Source organism: Diceros bicornis, chromosome 7 (genome assembly GCF_020826845.1).
Source record: "Diceros bicornis minor isolate mBicDic1 chromosome 7, mDicBic1.mat.cur, whole genome shotgun sequence".
NCBI classification, from domain to species: domain Eukaryota; kingdom Metazoa; phylum Chordata; class Mammalia; order Perissodactyla; family Rhinocerotidae; genus Diceros; species Diceros bicornis.
The window spans coordinates 71,839,289-71,859,330 of record NC_080746.1 but is presented as its reverse complement, the minus strand read 5'-3'; the positions used below and the strand labels follow the sequence as shown (position 1 = coordinate 71,859,330).

Genomic DNA, 20,042 nt, shown 5'->3' with positions numbered 1-20,042 from the left:
CAGATAAATGACTAGAAATGTATCTATAAATTAATATGATATCATTTAATGTGGAAGAGAGTAGCTGGAGCCTAATGACACCCTGGCAGTCTCCTGGTACTGTTTTTAGAAAACAGAAAAACCACCTCATTCCAGCTAATAAATAAAAATAATACTTCCAACAAAAAGTGTTCATCCTGCCTATATGCTTCCCCTACGATACTGTGTAAGAAATTCAGAATAACATTAGGATACAAGAAGTAATGAGTACACCTTAAAAAAGGTAAGAAGTATAAGTGAGGACTGCTTCCGTAATCCTAACCACATTATCTCATTGGTGATTTTCAGTATAATTATTGTAAAAATACAATAAATACTATAATGGAAATATAGGGATTCATTTATTACTTTTTGTTTTACAAAAAAGGCACCCAATAATGCTTCTATTTACTTCTTATAAAAGATTATCAATTTACATTTAAAACAAAAAGCAAACAACCCTGAACCAGTTCCTACAGACAAACACACAAAAAAGGGGAGAAATAAGATTTTTTCCTCCCTGCTTCAAAGCTTTATTACACAGATTCAAAGAGTGTTTGTTTTATACCATCCTTAAGTCAAAGAATGTATTGCCATGCTTCTCTGTGTTGAGTGTTAGGACACAGCAATAATGTTGCCACGTCAAATTTAAATACAGTCACAGTGACGTCACAATTGACAAATACATATGCTGGAATTATAAGAATCAGGAGTGAATGGGGGAAAAAACCAAATGTTTTACAATATAGCTTTATCAAATGAGTTAAATGAAATATTAAATTTACGTTTAATAGGCTACCCTGTTAAAAATTAAGTTTGTGTAGAAAACATAGTGAAACAGAACTAAAAACCATGTCTATCAAAAGACATAAACAGAAATGGTTTCCAAAATCTTTTAAGTTTGAGTTAAGCTTAAAGTCTAGTTGGTGGGAATTAACAATCTATATACTCTTTACACCAATTTTAGAACTCTAAATTCCACAATGACATATTAATTTATTCATTAGCTTTCTTCTGACAACAGAATTCTAAACACACACAAATTAATGCAGTGGCCTCAGGGCCTTCGTAGTTAGCATTTCTTTAAGTTAGATTATAAGAACAATGACATAGTTCAGAAGACAAATAACCCCATGTACTTCACATGCCTGTTGATGTTGTACCTGATTCTTCTGTAAGATACAAAGACAATTCATCTGATTCTAAGTATATTTGGCAGATGTGTAAAAATCATACAAACGTTAGCATGTTTTCAACACAGAACGGAAATGTATTTGGAGAGATGGAGCACTCAATGTATAGAGCATGTATAGTTAATTACGTGGGCCACTTTAAATCAAAGGCATCAATCATTTATTCCATTTTTAGACACTGTCATAGTCTCTCACACCTTATACAAGGTATGGTCCTAGACCACAGTATCTTCCAAAGAATATATATATATATTTATATACATATTTCTTTTAAAATGTTTAAAAGTTTTACTACAGAAAATCTGGCTTCAACATGGAAGCATTTTTCCTTTTCAAAATTACACACCTGCAAGGAAGGTGATTTCCTCTACATTTAGTTTTTTCACAATAATAAAATAAACTTCCTATACATTGCATTTAAATTGACAAAGGAAATTAAGATGTAAAGTTCTATGAAACTTTTTGTATTGTGACTGACCTCATTAAACATATTCAAGACACATTGTTGATGATTTAAATATAGTACCAACTTGGATCAGCTAAACTACAACATGTGATGTTGATCAATCCGTTAAACCAAATGTATGTTAAAACAGTAAGGAGAGTTAATCACTATTAAGGTTTAAAGGGAATTATAATGTATCATTAAAATATACATTAATTTTCTTGCTATTACTTGTTTCTATAATGCATTTCTTTCTAAAGCTAAAACCACATGCAGAAAAAATAAATGATATCTTCAAACTCATTCAACAGTTTGCTACTTTATGTGGTATGTAAATAAAGTCCTTTATTTAATTTTATACACATTATTGTATGCATTGTTTTATTTTTCTTGAAGGAACTCAGCTCTTAATGTCAAAAATTAATGTGTTTACACACATGAGAACATTTTCTTAATGTTATGACTACCTCCAATTACATTCTTCCATAATAATGCAATTTCAGTTTTCATTGGAAAGACAGTATAAGCCTTTTAAAAGTCCTATTATCTAATTTCTAAAGGGAGGAGAGCACAAGCATGGTGACTCTCTCCCCGTCACCCCCTCGCCCCCACCACTTGCCAAAGTCTCAAGAAATCCTCCAGCTTCAAAACATGAACAAAATCTCATAGGACTGATTTTTATTTGGTCATAATGTGGACAAGAAAAATGTATTCTTATTCTTTTTGATACTAATAGTCTTACTGAATTTGCTTTAATTTTCCTTCAAAAAACACACAGCATATGTTGATATGGATTCTTAAACTCATTTAGATTCAGTAGGGTCTTTAGAATAATATATAGTCTTCTGATTATGAAAGCAACTGATAGTTTATAGAAAAATTATATGCATGAGACCTCTAAGTAGAGAAAGAAAAATGAGAACATTGTCTTTCATGTGTGAGACCACTCAATAACTTACAGGATGATGTGAAAATAGTTTGGCTGTAATTTTTACAAAACTAAAACCCACTTCGACTGATGGAAAAAAATCAAACACTGAAGAATCAAATATCTACCAACTTAGCTAGTATTTCTGTCCAAATAAATGCTTTCCATTGCACTAAATATTAGAATTAGAAATTCACTATATGTTAAGGCATATTTTAATGAATATGTTCCAGAAGTGCACAGTTATACTGGTCAGTTTTCCTATTTCCCCACTCCTACCCTCACCCTACTCCTCTTCCCAAGGGATCAAAATGTTAAGTCAAGGTTTTGGCGGCTATTGCAGATTTGAGCTGGCATACCACAGTGTGTTCACTAGGTTTTTATGAGCATAAACATGAAAACGTTACATAAAATGTACCATAATTACTCCACACTCCAATCTAAGATGGTTTAATGTCTTGACAAAAGGTGAGATGACTTAAGTACATTTTACATTTTGTGCATTTAGACCACCATATGCATAGATGTTCTAATGCTAAATTCTTGTCTTCAGTATCTCATAGTGCTGGATGCTCGGAAATACGACAGAAACTTGTAACACAGACTAACTACAAAGTACCAGATGTTTCTTGCCATTTGTGATCTTGCAATAAAAATGCGCCAGATCAGGATCACAAGGATAGTATTGAAACCGTAACGTATGTTCCTCAACCTGGAAAGCAAATCAAGAGATGTGTTAGACAATATTTTCTAGAATAAAATATTGTTGGATAGCAGATAATTAATGCTCAGTTTTGAATCTAATCAAAGTTCAAATATATATTACCTTAAGTTAGAAATTAGCAAAAGTCAAACCTGACTATGCATACTCCAGACAGCAGTCCATCAAACAATGTATCACTTACCTCTAATAACAATGAATAACACAAAGCTTTTTTATAACAGTACATGAGGGATGCAAGTTTATTCATTCAACAAGTATTACTGAGCATCCTGCATACCCCAGACTATGCTAGGCAGCAAGTATATTGTAGGTAAGAGACATGTCTTTTGCACTTCCGAAGCTTCCTATATAATCTAAAAAGGTTTATTCATTATATACATCATCCTACAGACAAAATAAACATTTTTTTGACATCTTTAGCTGCTTTCAAGTTGTCAGCCAAGTGAACTTACTCCTTCAGTTATAGCTGACAACCACATGATGAAAGGTCAACTGGACAAGTCCTCACTCATGAATCAAACATGGCACTAGCTCTAAACAGGAGGACCCTCCCACTCTCAAAGAGTAACATGCACGTTATCTTGCTCATGTTTCAAAACATTTTTGGTATTGTTTAATGGTGTTAGAAACAAATACAGACCTTTAGATATGCAATAATATTACATAAATTCCATTAACTTCAATATCCATGAACAATGGATGTAGACAAAAGAGCTTTGAATTAGGAGTCCAAAGATCAGTGTTCCAGTGTGCTGTGCACTTAATACAACACGACCTAGGCACACACAACTTCCCAGAGCCTCAGTTCCTCAGCTGTACAACTAGCTGCCTGGCAAAGCCTCATAAACTTGGAGGCACGAGAAGAATATTGTGCAAGTCTTGAAAACTGTTATAAAAATTGTATTAAAAAAACTACAAATAAAAGAGATTACTATTAAAATTAACCGCATCTCTGAATGATGGATTAACAGTGATTTTTCCTCCTCTATTTTCTGAGTTGTTTTTTTTTTTTTTAACAATCAGTATGTATTACTTTTATAAAGAGACTAAGGGAATAATTATAACTTTATTTTATAAACAAAGAAAAAATTCCATGATGAATGATGTATTATTATATCTCTTTCCCTCTTCCAAAGATGTATTCAAGTAAAAAAAACTTTAAATAAATAAGTTACCTCAAGTTTAAAATACATTTTTATTTTCTTCTAATCTTTACTTCTTCAGTAGCAATATAAGGGAAGATAGTGATTTTTAAAACTAAATTCCACCTGAACACAGTGCTAAGGAACAGCAGAAACTGATGGCGACAGTAAGTTTCAGCAATCTTAGGCTAAATCAATCTACCACAGTTCCAGTCCAAAGGTAAGCACTTTTCCTAGATACAATAGATTATTAGCATAGGATCTTTCACTTAGTATACCAGCTTACCAAAAAAAAACTGTGTAATATTCCAAAAGACAAGATGAAACCAAACCCATGTAAAACTTACTTGTTGAGATGTTTTCTAGCTGCAGGGAGGCCAGACATTTCTTCATTCAACACATATTTCTTAGTTCCCATGCAGTAGTTCTCTATATATTCTGCCCAATGTAACTGCCGTACATCAATATTAAAGGTCTACAAAAACAAAATAGTTATTGGTTACTTTCTTGAGTAATTTTTTTCACAACTAGTCAAAAATTCATACTTTTTCTAAAGGCTAATTCCAAATGCCACGATTATAAAATGTTTACAGTATTAACTTTTAAAGTCTTACTGCTATTCACAAAAAAGGCTCTTTTATTTCTATTCCTTACCTTCTGTTAAACACAGAAACATGTGAGAAAATCTGAAAACTCATGTCAGCATTTAAAGAGGAGTATACAAAGTGTAAGGAGAAAGAAGCCTGCATCATTAAAAAGAAAAAAGGCAAAATCTCATTGTCCAAATGGATCTATGTATTCCTCATTTATACATGTATTGATACATTTATTTCCAATTTCTTTCTGTCTACAGTATCTCTCTTCTTAAACATCCTGCAAACCACACAGATTAATTTTCCTAGAGAATAGTATTGACATCAAGAGAAATAATACATCATGAAAGCTTGCTTAGGAGTTTAGATAACAGTAACTAAGACATTTGATGAAAAGGGTAGATAAATCTAGAAAAGAAAGCCTTACAAAAATGCTATTTCATGACAAAATAAAAGGGCTTATTTTGTGCTCCTCCATACACTGAGTTTTTGTTGTTGTTGTGATAAATAGATTATTCACTATATACCATTAATTATCTGAAAAAAACAAGTTCTAGACAAAAAAGAAGCTACCATAAATAAAACATTAAAGTAACTGAAATAAAATGGAGACGACTTAAGATAGAAGATATGAGAAGGTCTTACATAATTGTAATTGGGTTCCAACAGGAAGAGTGAAAAAGAATGGAACAGAAGCAACATCTGAGAAGAGAATGGCTAGAAATTTTCCAAAAATGATAAGACATCAAGCCACAGATTCAAAACACACATACACCATATGCAGACACACATATTTGGGGATATCATAGAAAAACTGTTGAACGTTAAACAGAAAAATTTTAAAGATGTCAGAAAAAGGCCATATAGATTACCTCCAAAGGAATGACTATTAGACTGACAGGTGAATTCTCAAGAGGCAATGGGAAGCCAAAAGACTATGAGAAGATATCTGTCTTCCAAGTGCTCAAAGAAAACTGCTAATATAGAATTCTATAACAGTATAAATATCTTTGAAAAATAAAGATGTTTCCAGAAGAAAAAAACTGAGAAAATCTGATACCAGCAGAAGATCCACCCTAGAGGAAGTACACTAAAGGGTATTCTGTAGGTAGAAGGAAAATGATTCCAGATCGAAGTCTGGAGATGGAGGAAGAAATGAACAGCTTTATAATAAAAGGACAATTATGCTGGTAAATGTATATGAATACTTACTGCATAGACTGCAATAAGAGTAATGGTTGTGCGGCACATAACACATACGCAGAATTAAAATATGTGACAACAGGGGCCAGCTCCGTGGCGTAGCGGTTAAGTGCAGGAGCTCTGCTGCTGGCAGCCCGGGTTCGGATCCCGGGCACGCACCGAGGCACCACTTGTCAGGCCATGCTGTGGCGGCATCCCACATAAAGTGGAGGAAGATGGGCACAGATGTTAGCTCAGGGCCAGTCTTCCTCTCACACACACACACACACACAAAATACGTTAACAACAAGAGCAGACAGATGTTAATCCTTGCATTGTCTGGGAAAAGGTAGAAGTATCAATATTATATTAGACGATAAATTAAAAAAGGATGCTGTAACCTCTAAAGTAACCTACCAAAACAACTAAAAAAGAATATATTTCTACGTACCTAATACAGATGGGAAAATACGAAATTGTAAAAGATAACCTCAAAGAAAGCAATAAAGAAAAGAAAAAAGAACTTAAAACGGGATAAATAGAAAGCACTAAGATTCAGATTTAAATCCAAAATTATCAGGAATTACATTATAGATTAAATCTTCCAATCAAGGGTCAAAAACCATCAGACTGAAAAAAAAATTTTCGATGTGCTACTTATAAGAGAAATATCTGAAAGTAAGAATACAGAAAAGTTGAAAATAAAAGGATGGAGAAAGATATACATTTCTGCTAGCAATGTATGAGAAGGTCCACTTGCCTAAGGCTTTACCAGAGTATGTTGGCAAAGTTTACACGTTCACAAATCTGATAAGTAGTAAATATCTCAGTCTAGTTTTAATTTGCATTTCCATTTTTATGAGTGGGGTTGAGTACCTTTTCAAATGGTTAAGAATCATTTGCATTTATTTTTCTATAAACTGTTCATCTCTCTAGCCCATTTTTCAATAGGATTATTGACACTTTCTGCCGTTTCTACAGAAGCTTTTTACGTAGTACAAAATGCAACTAAAATCACATTGAGACACCATTACACACCCACTAATGTGGCTAAAATAAAAAAATGAAAATGCCAAATAATGGGGAGGATGTGGATTAACAGGAACTCTCATATACTGCCACTGGGTATGTAAATTGATATAACCACTTAAGAAAATGTTTGGCATTATTTACTATATTAAACATATGAATACTCTTTGACTCAGCTATTCTATTTCTAGATATATATCCTACACGCATGTGTACACATGGTTCACAGAAGAATTGTTCTCAACAACCCAAAACTGGAAATAACTCAAATGTCTATCAACAAAAGAACAAAAAATACTGTATAATACCATTTGTGTAAAGCCAAAAATGGGTAAAACTAACATGTAGTGTTAGAGTTCAAGACAAGTTACTTTTGGGAGGAGAGAGGAGGTAGTGATTGGGAGGGGCCATGAGGGGATCTTCTGCGGGTAATAATGTTCTATTTCTTCACCTGGGTGCTCACTTTCTAATAATCCATTGAGCAGTTTGTGTTGCACACTGGGATACAGGGGTGAGTGTGGGGGAAGGAGAAAGCAAGGAATTAGCAGAAGCCATAAATCTTTCAACCTGAGATTATCTGCAGGACCCTGGTAACTTAGACCTTCTGCTTTGAAGGCTGCAGGCAGGGAATAAGACTGGTTATATAAAGTCCATGGCCCCATAAGTTAAGGAGTATTATAGAATACTCCTGCAAAAGGATAAGAACCCAAAAACTTGTATCCTCAGAGCAAGGGTGAAAAAGAAGTAAACCCACCATACACAGAAGTGGGCAGAGAAACAGCACACTTGAGGACTTTTGTCACGAAGAACTAGTAGAATGGACTAGATCTGCACTGTCCAATATGGTAGCCACAAGCCACAAGCAGCTCTTGGGCACCTGAAAGGTAGCTAGTTTAAACTGAGATATGCTGTGGAGTGCAAAATGCACACTGGGTTTCAAAGGGTCAGTATGAAAAATACAAAGTAAAATATCCTTTAAATACTTCTAAAATGTTAAATTATTTTTAAAATTTTGTTCAAGTTATATATTATTTTGGATATATTGGGTTAAATAAAACAAATCATTAAAAAACTTTTTTAAAGAAGTAGGAAGAGGGGCCGGCCCCGTGGCGTAGCAGTTAAGCGCACGTGCTCTGCTGCTGGCGGCCCGGGTTTGGATCCCAGGTGCGCACTGACTCACCGCTTGTCAAGCCATGCTGTGGCGGCGTCCCACATAAAGTGGAGGAAGATAGGCAGGGATGTTAGCCCAGGGCCAGTCTTCCTTAACAAAAAGAGGAGGATTGGCACAGATGTTAGCTCAGGCCTGATCTTCCTCACCAAAAAAAAAAAGTAGGAAGGGAAAGGAAGCTGGTCCTGGGAAGATGAAAAAAAAAAACTCCTTTGGGAAATTATAATCATGAACCAGCCCTACAGTCTATTTAAGGCCTGTATTCACCTGAGTTATGCTAAAAACCTAATCAGATATTTTCAAGTGGTCCTGGCTTGTTAATGCCACCTAGATGGTTAATGCTAATAGTTACTAGGCTATTGGTGAAAAACAAAGGCAAATTTTCACTGGAAAACTGCAATTTCAATCTAGGCTTCAAAAAATTCCCACAGAAATCTTCAAGGAACGTGAATTTACAGTGAAACAAACAACAATAAAAAACAAAGAAACAAGGTGTCATAAGTGACACCCAGCTTCAACAACAGATAGTAAATCAGATGTAGCAAAGCCTTTAGTAGTTTGAATTAGCAGAAATGGAATTTAAAACAATTATATTTAACATGTTTGAAGAAAAAAATTCTAAAGATTGTTTAAAAGAAATGTCTGTAAGATTTGAAAAATAAACTGAACTTCTAAAAATAAAAATATAATAACTGAAACCCAAAATTCAATTGGGTGGTTTAGACACAGCTGATATACTGCCATAGAACTTTAATAAATTATCTAGATTTCAGACCAGAAAGAGAGAGATACAAAACATGAAATTAAAGTTAAAAGACCTGGAGCTAGACCGGCCCCGTGGCTTAGCGGTTGAGTGCGCACGCTCTGCTACTAGCAGCCCGGGGTTCGGATCCCGGGAAAACACCGGCACACCACTTGTCCGGCCACGCTGCGGTGGCATCCCACATACAGCAACCAGAAGGATGTGCAACTATGACATACAACTATCTACTGGGGCTTTGGGGAGAAAAAGGGAAAAAAAAAAGAAAGACTTGGAGGAGAGAATGATATAACATATACTAAAATTTCCCAAGAAGATAAGAGAATGGTGAAGAGGCAATATTTTCTTGAATTGCTAAAAGACATCAAACTTCAGATCCAGAAAGCCCAAAACAATAAATTTTTAAAAATTACAACTACATTCATAGTAAAACCACAGAACACCAAACATAAAGAAAACTCTGAAAAGGAGCCAGGAATAACAGATCACCTGTAAAGCAGCAGCAAATTAGACTGACTTTTCAACAGCAACAACATAAGACAGAATATAAAATGAGTTATCTTTAATGTGCTGAAATCATGTTACAGAAACAAGGGTGAAATAAAGACATGTTAGATAATCAAAAACTAACAGACCCCCTACTAAATCATATTCTGCTATCTGGATATATTTCACGGAGAAAGAAAATGATCTTAAAGAGAAAATCTGATAGCAAAGACACGGTAAATATATAGTTAAATCTAAGTAAAACTGAATAAAATAAACATTTCTACTTATAAGGCTTAAATAGAGAACTAAAGCCATGTATAACTATATAAGTTAGCGGGGATGGTACTCACAACTACAATACTTTGAAGTCCTAACTATCACTGAGGAAGAGGCTATCAAAATTGCTTAATTTAGACTTTGTTAGGTATACACGTTAAAATATCTAAGGTAACCTCAAAAAGAACACACACGAATTTTAAGTTTCAATCTAACAGAAGGCAGAATGTCAAATGATAAAAAGTAAAAGAGTATATGAAAAACTATTTCTGAGAGAAGATTTTCCTCAAAACTCAAAAAAACCGAAGTGTTCAAGGGAAAAATGCATAAAGAAGTCTAAGTTCGCTATGAACCTGACATTAAAAGGAAAAAGAGAACATTTCAACCACACTTTGAAAATCTCTCTGCCACTCTCAAATACATTATAAATTCTAAGGTAAGGCAATTTTATTTCACCACCAACAATTATGATTGAGGCTTTAATGAGAGACTATAAACAGATCAATGACTTTCTTGTTGCATAACAGTTGTGGAAAATAACCAATTATTTCTCAGGTTGCTAATGGTTCTCTAATTAGCATGCTACTTATTTTCTAATATAAAACAGAAAACACTTGCCTTTTTATCTTCGGGGTTTAGTTGATTCATTAACATATTGACATTGTCAGTATTCCAAACCCAAGAATTACTTGTGAAATATTCAAGAAACACCATAGCTTTGTGAAGACGAGTTATTGTTTTCATCATCCTGTATTATAAGAAAAATTGACAAATTCATATATTGCATAGATTAGGAAAAATCTCACCACCACCCAGGGTATCAATTTCTATATTGAGACATTAACGGTAAAATTGTAATACATAATTCAACAAGTGTACCAAAATAGCAGGCAATAAGAATATTTCTGCATCTTGAAAGAATATTTCATAAATCCAAAATGGAAAAAAATATATTTTTAAGCAGTAGCAAATAAATTTAATACTGCCTAAATAGAGTTCTGCTGATATATGAAATTAATTTTCAAAGGAAATATAACAGTTTAGGATCAAATTTTCTACATATAATACTAGCCAAATAAATAGATTCAATCAGAATTCCCTTGCCTTTTGTTCCTTAAACCACATTTTAGTTCAGCTACATTTACTAAGATTTCCTGTGAACTCATAACATCTTTTGTTATATTATCTCAACTCTTCAGCATCAGAGAAGCAAAGTATACAGAAATATTCGTTTGCCATTTAGTCTACTCTCCCTCTCTCCATATATTTTAAATAACTTTCTCTTTAACACTGATAGGTATCACTTTTGATTGTCTGGATGTGCCATGGTATCAATGACTCACGTTGAACTTTGTGAAACAAATATTCAAGATATTCACTTATCTCCCCAAATCACCAATTTCCATCCTTATAGAAATAAGGGAGTTCAATATTTTTTTGTTTCTTTTTAAAAGGGTGCAGGGCCTTAATCTTTAAATCTGTCATTTTATATAGCATGGCTCACTGTAAGTCATTGATATCATAACACCAATCCGAGCAGTAACATCTATACAATAATAATTACCTAGGATAAGCAGGAAAAAGGAAGAAAGAACTTTTTGAAACAAAACACACACCAAAACTTCCTAACCTCCGATAAACAGAAAAATAATTTGTGGAGAAATACTTAAAAAAGAATTCTATTTATATTCCCACAATAAGGATTAGAAATTAAATGTAGTTTACAGAGTCCCAAAATTAAGGGCTTTAGAAATGGGGGAAATAGTAGAAAATCAGAACATCAGAAATGGGGGGGGGCGGGGGCGGGGAATCAAAACAGTAACATTAACTAAGCAATTCTGATGATACAAATACTTTTAGAAAGAAACCATGAATCCAAAATATTGAGAGAAAATGAGGCAATATGGACTATGAAAAGAAAAACTGTAGTTCAACATAAAACCTCCATTAAACACAAGAAAGATTTTCGTGCATCAGAGGCTATATTTCGACAGAAATAGTTTATATAGATAGGAAACACTTGGGGGGAAAAAACCAAGACATGCTGCTATAAGAAAGGAGAATAGACAGTTTTTTCTAAAAATCAACAAGATATAATAGATTTGTAAGAAAATCAATATCTACTGTCACAGCCAGCATACTTGAATCACACATACATACAGTTGGTTAACATGGTTTTCCAACATACATATTAAAAAGTTTTTCTTCCTAACTCCTTTTTCACTGACAATTTTCACCTAGTTTTATCTTCAGATTCATTCAAGTGATGGAATTACCCTAAAACCAATCACTGATTCAGCCTTCCAAAATAATTGCAATAAAAAATCGGAGGCAGTGAAAGAAATTTAAAAGGCCAAATATGAGTGAAGTTCACAGAATATCTATCAAGCAATAAAAGTACTGGATTGAATACTATGGAGGCTAAAAAGAAACTTAAAACTTTGCACCACCACTCTTTGGTTAAATATGTCATAAGAGCACATGCCTGGGGCTACACTGCCATGTATGTTCTGAGTATTTATTTATTATGGCAACCCACAAAAAGTAATCAATCACAATCCTTTAGAGTAGGGCAAGATCTTAATGGTCCTCTCAGGGTTTCTCAACCTCAGCACTATAGATATTTTGGGCCAGATAATTATTTGTGGTGGGGGCTGTCTTGTACACTGAAAGATGCTTGGCAGCATCCCTGGCCCCTACCCACTAGATGCCAGTAGCACTCCTCCCCCAGCTGTGATAACTAAAAACGTCTCCAAATACCATCAAATGTCTCACAAGGGGGGCAAAATTGTCCTCTGCTAAGAACCACCCAGAAAAAAAAAAATCAGGTTCCGAGAAATTAAGCTAGAGAGAGTTAAGCTAAATAACCAAAATACAAGACTATTGAACCATTTTTTTAAACGCCATTTTTAACAGTGATGAAAAATCTACTGTATTTCAAGAGCTAGAGCGAATAATTTATATTGCTTCTACATGCAATAATATCATGCATCCTTGTCCCCAATGACTATTAACGAGGCATCCATATGATGCATATCTGAGTTGTACTTTTTATAATTATGTCAAGACATACAGCAAGTCAGATTTTTATCTGCTGACACTCAGAATAATGTAAATAGTAAAACGGACACCATGAATGACATGATTAACATTAATTTAATGTAGAAGTAGGCACTATATTAAGGCCCCAATATAAGGTATAAAGCCCAGTCCCTTGCTCAATAAATAGCTGAACAAATTAAATAATATAAATTATGACTTTGTATTTAACATTTGTAAAATTACCTAAATAAAAAATCTTTATGTCTCTTGCTGCCTTTAGCCTAGAAGCTCCCAGAGTTCAAGGATCACTTCTGCTTTGATACTTAGGAAGCCTCGCACAGGACAAACCTCAGGTAATAAGATTCTTTATTTGATGTTTCCTATTTGGAGCAGATTTCAATTTCCAAAAGTGGCTGCAATAATCTCCCATCCTACATGCTCACCTACAATATCATCTTGACTATCTTCCCATCAAGAGCTGAAGGTCATTTATAAACAATAGAATGAGGTGGAAATGACACTGTGTGACTTCCAAGGGTAGGCAAGAAAAGGTGATGGAGCTCTCTGCCTTGCTCAGTGGAATACTCACCCTTGAAGCCTTCAGTCGCCATGTATGCTGTCCAACACCCCTGAGGCTGCCATGCTGAGAAGAAGCCCAAACTAGGCCATGTGGAGGGACCACATGGAGAGGCTCTGAGACTACATGAACAGCAAAAGATGCGCAGCCACCCCAGCTGCTCTGCACCCTTCCTTTCCTTTAACACTCCTTCCACAGTGTACATGCTCCAGTCCCTATCTGACTGCAACCACTTGAAAGACCCAGAATCAGAACCACCCAGCCAGAGTCTTCTAGAATCCCTGATGCACAGAAGTCATGAGAGATAAAGAAAATGATTGTTGTTTTAAGATACTAAGTTTGAGGTGATTCGCCACGCAGCACAGATAAGGGGAACAGATCTTAGTATTAGGAGTGAGGGGCTGCTATAATAAAAACCTAAGACATGTAGTATTAGCTTTAGGATCAGGTGGTAGACAGAATCTGGAAGGCCCTTGAGGGGACCATTGGTCAAACCTGGAAGGACCAAGAAAAGAATGTTAGTGGAAGCCTTAAAGGACTTTAAGGAATCTATTGGTGAGGACTTAAAGGAAAGTGAGGAAAATATTGTTGGAAGTTGGAAGAACAAGTGTCATCTGTGTTAACATGGAAAACAGAAACTATGCCTAATAAACTCAATGACCTAGCCAAGAAGATTTCCTCAAAGAGGACAAAGATGATCTTAAAAAGTGAACTATCTGAGTAGAATTTGGAGAAAATGTAAAATGCCAGCCAGGAATTCTTTATGAAATGACTTCTGAGCGTAGATCAAATCCAGAATGCGGATGTAAGATTCTTTGTTAAGACCTCAGAAAGATTGAAGGTACTACCTCACAGATTCTTTCCAACAAAGGCTCCAGATCTTAAAGAAATGTCTCATAGAGGGGCTGGCCCCATGGTGTAGCGGTTAAGTGCGTGTGCTCTGCTGCTGGCGGCCTGGGTTTGGATCCCAGGCACGCACCAAGGCACTGTTTGTCAAGCCATGCTGTGGCGGCGTCCCATATAAAGTGGAGGAAGATGGGCACAGATGTTAGCCCAGGGCCAGTCTTCCTTAGCAAAAAAACAGGAGGATTACCATGGATGTTAGCTCAGGGCTGATCTTCCTTACAAAAAAGAAAAATAAATGCATTTCGGTGGCATCCCACATACAGCAACCAGAAGGATGTGCAACTATGACATACAACTGTCTACCGGGGCCTTAGGGAGAAAAAGGGAAAAAAAGGAGAAGGACTGGCAATAGATGTTAGCTCAGGGCCAGTCTTCCTCAGCAAAAAAAAAAGAGGAGGATTGGCATGGATGTTAGCTCAGGGCTGATCTTCTTCACAAAAAAAAAAAAAAAGAAAAGAAAAAAGAAATGTCTCATAGAAACCTATTGTTTAAGAAGCAAGGATCTAAGATCTAAGGATACTGTCCCATAGCAACCTCATAAGGAACCCAAGATAGAGAAGGGCATGTCTCAAAGAGATCTGTGGGTATGGCTTTGGTCTAATGAAGTGGATTGTTTTAAAAAGATAAACAGGAAACCCACACACTTTTAAAAGGAACCCTATCAGTTTATACTTAAAGGGACAGAGACAGTACAAAATGAAGAGGCTTCTGGATCAAGGGTCAGCAAATCTGAGCCTAGGGGCCAAATCTACCTGTTTTTGTAAATAAAGGTTAATTGGAACACAATCATGCTTATTCATTTACATATTGTCTATCGCTGCAGAATTGAGTAGTTGCAAGGTGAAAGCTATATTTAACAGCAGAGTTGAGTAGGTGCAACAGAAACCATATGGCCTGCAAAGCCTAAGATATTTATTACATGGCCCTTTACAGAAAAAGTTTACTAATCCCTGCCTTGGGGACTCCCAACCTTTTATGGGCAGGAAGTAGGATAAGAAGGCTATTCAGTTGCAAACACAGGCCGTTTTTTTTTCTGGAAAAAGAAAATGACTCAGAGAGCAGAGCTAAGAGCCATGGAGAATTCCCAGAGAGTAAGACTGAGCCCTAATTAAGAAACCATCAACACATACCCAGCTGGAATATAGTTGTTATGGACCAGTGATTGCTGTGTGCCTCCAATTTTCTCTCTTTTTGAACAAGATTCTCTAAAGTCATTTTAGACAATTTTGTCTCACCATTACGTATTAGGCGTATGGCAAGTTGGTAACTTGTTGCTTTAGTTTACAGGTTTTCAGACCAACACTTGAGGAACTACACTCGTAAAACCACTCTTAAAGAGCCTCATCCACAATTGCACGAGATTTAGCTGACCAAACACTGGCTTCAAGCTGATGCCAGAGGGGTCTTAGGAGGAAGAAGCAAGTGTATTTTCCATGTGGGAAGAATACGAATTGTTGTGGCCAGAAGGCTGACTGTAGCAGACTGCACTTTCCCAAAATGGCTACAACAATACCTTTCATCTCACTTGCTCATTTATAACATGATTTTGACCATTCTCTACATCCCCTTTCCTTAAATCTCGGAGGACTTATGACTCGCTTGTGACTAAAAGAATGAGGTAGAAATAAGTACTGCATGATTTCCACAGGTAGGTCAGAAAATGCATGTAGCAGCTTCCACCCTGCCTGCTGAAATACTTCTTGAAGCCTTCCATCATCATGTGAGCAATCAATTCTCCTAAGGCTACCACTAGTCCTCGTAAAGAGACTATATGAAGAGATCCTAACACTGTATGAAGAGACAGTGATACTAGCTGTTCCACTGCATGCCCCACCCCCCTCAGCTCCATCTGACCACAACCAAATAAAAGATCCCCAAGCCAAAACTGCCCAGCTGATTCCTTCCCAAATTCCTGATCCTGAGAGAAACAATAAAATGACTGCTGCTGTTTTAAGCCACTAAGTTTGAGAGGACTTGTTATGTAGCAACATCTAATATAAATTATTTAATAAATTTTGGCTATTCACTCATTTTTTAAGTTTAGTAAGCCCCCTTCGCTGTGTTAAGGCACTGTGACATATTTAACCTGTTTTACTTCTTTGACCTAGTTTTGACTTTTCTGCTCTAACTTTATTAATATCAAGAAAGCATGCATTTGCCATCACTCATAAATTTACATTTACTTTTTAGCCACAAAAGAATGCTGCCAATGACAAATACTGCACTTTGCAGATCATTTCAGAAACACCTGAAAATAATTTTGATATATTTTGGATCTTTTTCCATTGAGTATTTCTTTATCCATTCTGAAGTTGGTCAATTCAACACTTCTCATATATTTCAATATTTAACATATAGAGTTTGAAACATAATGGACAACTGAATCCACAGAAAATCCCTACAAGTAACTCAGATCCTGATACACTATAACTGGCAGATACCTCACTTTTATTTTTTGAGCAGTTGATGGAAGTTCTGGAATCAGCATCTTCTTTATACATAAATACTCAAATCCTGAACTCTCCAATCAAAGGCTCCACTGTAATGCCAATGTAGTTAAAAAAAAAATATTTTTATAGTACATTTCACTATAATTGTGGTAAAGACAGTAGGAGGATTTTACTTAAGTATGTGGGGTTTCAATAAAAAAGAAAAGAAAGAAGAAAGAAAGGCTATTATAACAACTATAAGAAAATACAAAGTTTTGCATTTATTATTAACCTTTTTATAAAACTATGACATTTTCAACCTGGAAAATTAGTCAAAAATTGTAATTACCATATTATAAGCTGAATGGGCAGCTATTTCAAGCAATTAATTTTCTAGAAGCATCTTATGTTTTTTCATATACAACTGGACAACCTACTTAAAGCAAAAAAACATTTTTTACCCTTAATCCCCTATAAAACTACCCCTAAATTTTTAAGGGGGAGAGGAGAAGGGCTCAATTTCAGCTTATAATAACAATGACAATCTTGATGCTGGACATTTCCTATATTATGGGATTTGGGAGGATCAATGGCCCTGTAAGATTCACACACTAGCCTCCCCAAATATGCTAATTTCTAAGAAATGTCCTAGCATCTTGATTGTGATTGTGATTAATCAGGTTAGTAAAATGCTAAAGGTAAAGCTCATGCTAGTGACTGTTCCGTCTTTCCAGCAAGCTTCCACCACCTTACCAATACATAGTGTATTTACTGCTATTCCTCTTACCACGGTTTCTGACCTGTCAACCTGAGTGCAAGATCGAGCAATAATGCAGGTACTGTATGTGTGACACCCTTCCAATAATGAAGCAATAAGTTGTTGGAATACAACTTAAGATTGGGGCGCCTGAGTACTTGGTTTAAAGGATTCATCTTGAAGGAATGATTTAGATAATATCCTGTAGGAAAAATAAGCGTCAAAGCATTTTGAATGTTATTTGTTATTCAGAAAAAATACCTAAAGTTAGACCTAGAATTCAGCACATGACAATAATTTATCCACCAAACTTTAGAATAAATTAGAGTGAATTATAACACTACCTTTGTTTTTCTGACAAAGTCTTAAATTCAAGAGTCTTCTCATTCACAAAAGGCCATTAAGCCTTATCACAAGCATAAACAAATACAGAGTTAATATGCATTTTAGCGTAAGCATGGGTTGTTCAACAGTCAGAGGAACAGATAAGACAGAGCTAGTCACCATTACCTTGGGCTTCTTCCAGTCATCCTGAGGTAGATATCATACAGGAATGCTGGGGCCTTATGGCTTACAGCAATCCAGTAATGATATAAAAGGTGATTGGAGGTTAGATTTACATTGGGCCGTCTGAAGGCCTGTTCGAGAGGATTCCTCTTGAAAGTGGAAATTACATGGTATTCTGAGGAAGAAAAGTTGTGTAACAGCTTTGATAATAACCATGTAATGAAGTTTTGAAAAAAAAAAATCATGTTTTCACAAAGCAAAATACTTTACCAAAGATGTCCAAGTTCGCTCATTTAAAAAACAAACTTTTCTACTCTCTATAGCAGCTAAGAGAATATGGGTATTAGAACTCAAGTGGTTTTACAACTGCCACTATTTACAAATTTTAATTAGATGAATGAATTTTTGCTAAAAATCCTTTTAATGTTTTACCTATGTCAGTTTACAATGTCACTTTCTATATTTCACCTCTCTCGATAGCTTCTTTCTTTCTGTTCCTCTTTCCAGATTCTTATTACTGTACTTACTTAAAAAAGAAAAGGAAAATCATCATCCTTTGCTTATGAATAATTAAGTTGCTCAAATGAACATATATTAACAAACTTAAAACAACCCAAAATTAACTGCTGCTGTAATTGATTTAGGTTATAAAATGTCAACACAATCAAATCTATTATCTTTTATGTTAATATTCTAATGGAAACATATATTGAGATATTCACTAAAAAATAATGCTTGACTTGATTTTTACTAAACTTTACAACATAATGAAAGATTACAAAAAACCTAACTTATTTAAAGTGTTTTAAAATTCCTAAAAGAATACTATTTAAATAATTAACACAAAATTAAAATACTAGTTTTTTTTCTTATATGCTCTAAGAATCAATCTTTAAACTGAAATAAAAAATGCCACTTTTTCTAAGACAAATAACAAAAGATTTACTTTAAAATCAAAATTGCTCGCAAGGGTAACAAAAATTGTTCAATCAGAATTAAAATAAGACCTATTACTAAATCAATGTCATAAATATATTTTACTTTAAATTTGAAAACATAAATCCACAATTTAAAAATGATTCAATTTCAGTAGGCTTTAAGTTATATTATTCCTATTCTAGAACAAGTAACATAGCATATACACTACCTACTATGAATTTGTGAATTTAAAAAGATTAATAAATGTAACACAAAATATTCTGGCAACATGTATCCTACTTGCTAACTCCTTCATTTATTACTCTTGGGACCACTAGCTATCTCCTGCGATAAACCAACTCTTGAAGTTTGAAGAGATATTGCCTCCGGATAGGCAATAGCAGGACTGAGGGCCATGAGGGAGGGAAAAAAGCACTGTTTCCAGGCCATGGTATCTACGAGGGTTGCCGCAGATGGCAGCAGAAAAACAGTAAGGGTCAGACAAGGGTGGGACGGGGAGGAAATACACAGCAGGTATTTTTAAATTTGTGAAACATTATTAAGGACCACAAGGCAGTACTGGCAGATATTAAGATGGCAATTAAAATAAGACTAAATTGGCAACTCAGTGGCCTTAATGCCTCATGGGTTACTCTAACAAAAAAACTCAGTGAATGTTTTAAGTTTTTTAAGATATATTCTAAGATTCAAAAACACAGGTAAAATCATACCAACTTCACCCCAGTGGAAAGGATTAGTGCTGCCTGTTGTGCAATTATACACCATGATGTTCCTTGGTCTGCAAAAACAAAGATCAAAGCAATGAAACATAAAAAGAGGCCCAACTTATCCAATCTACATCATATATGACATTCAAGTAGAAAGAAATGAGGATGATGGGTACCTTTTCTACACTGATTATTTTAAAAATTATCCTTAAAAGATGAATTTTTGTGTCT

The 20,042-nt window shown here is 35.0% G+C and overlaps 1 protein-coding gene across 4 annotated transcripts in view; it reads right to left on the bottom strand.

Annotated features, from left to right (window-relative positions):
* Nucleotides 1–361: 361 nt before the first annotated feature.
* Nucleotides 362–20,042, bottom strand: part of FAR1 (fatty acyl-CoA reductase 1) — a 70,430-nt gene continuing 50,749 nt past the window's right edge. For 3 of the 4 annotated variants that reach the window (XM_058546022.1, XM_058546025.1, XM_058546024.1), the window contains exons 8-12: nt 19,815–19,882; nt 18,169–18,340; nt 10,566–10,695; nt 4,798–4,925; nt 362–3,296 (exon numbers count right to left, since the gene is read on the bottom strand). In XM_058546022.1, coding sequence (XP_058402005.1) covers nt 3,134–3,296; nt 4,798–4,925; nt 10,566–10,695; nt 18,169–18,340; nt 19,815–19,882 — 661 coding nt within the window. In that variant the 3' untranslated portion in view covers nt 362–3,133. Of the gene's footprint in view, nt 3,297–4,797; nt 4,926–10,565; nt 10,696–17,688; nt 17,861–18,168; nt 18,341–19,814; nt 19,883–20,042 lie in introns of all 4 variants that reach the window. The other variant, XM_058546023.1, reaches the window with a different exon arrangement.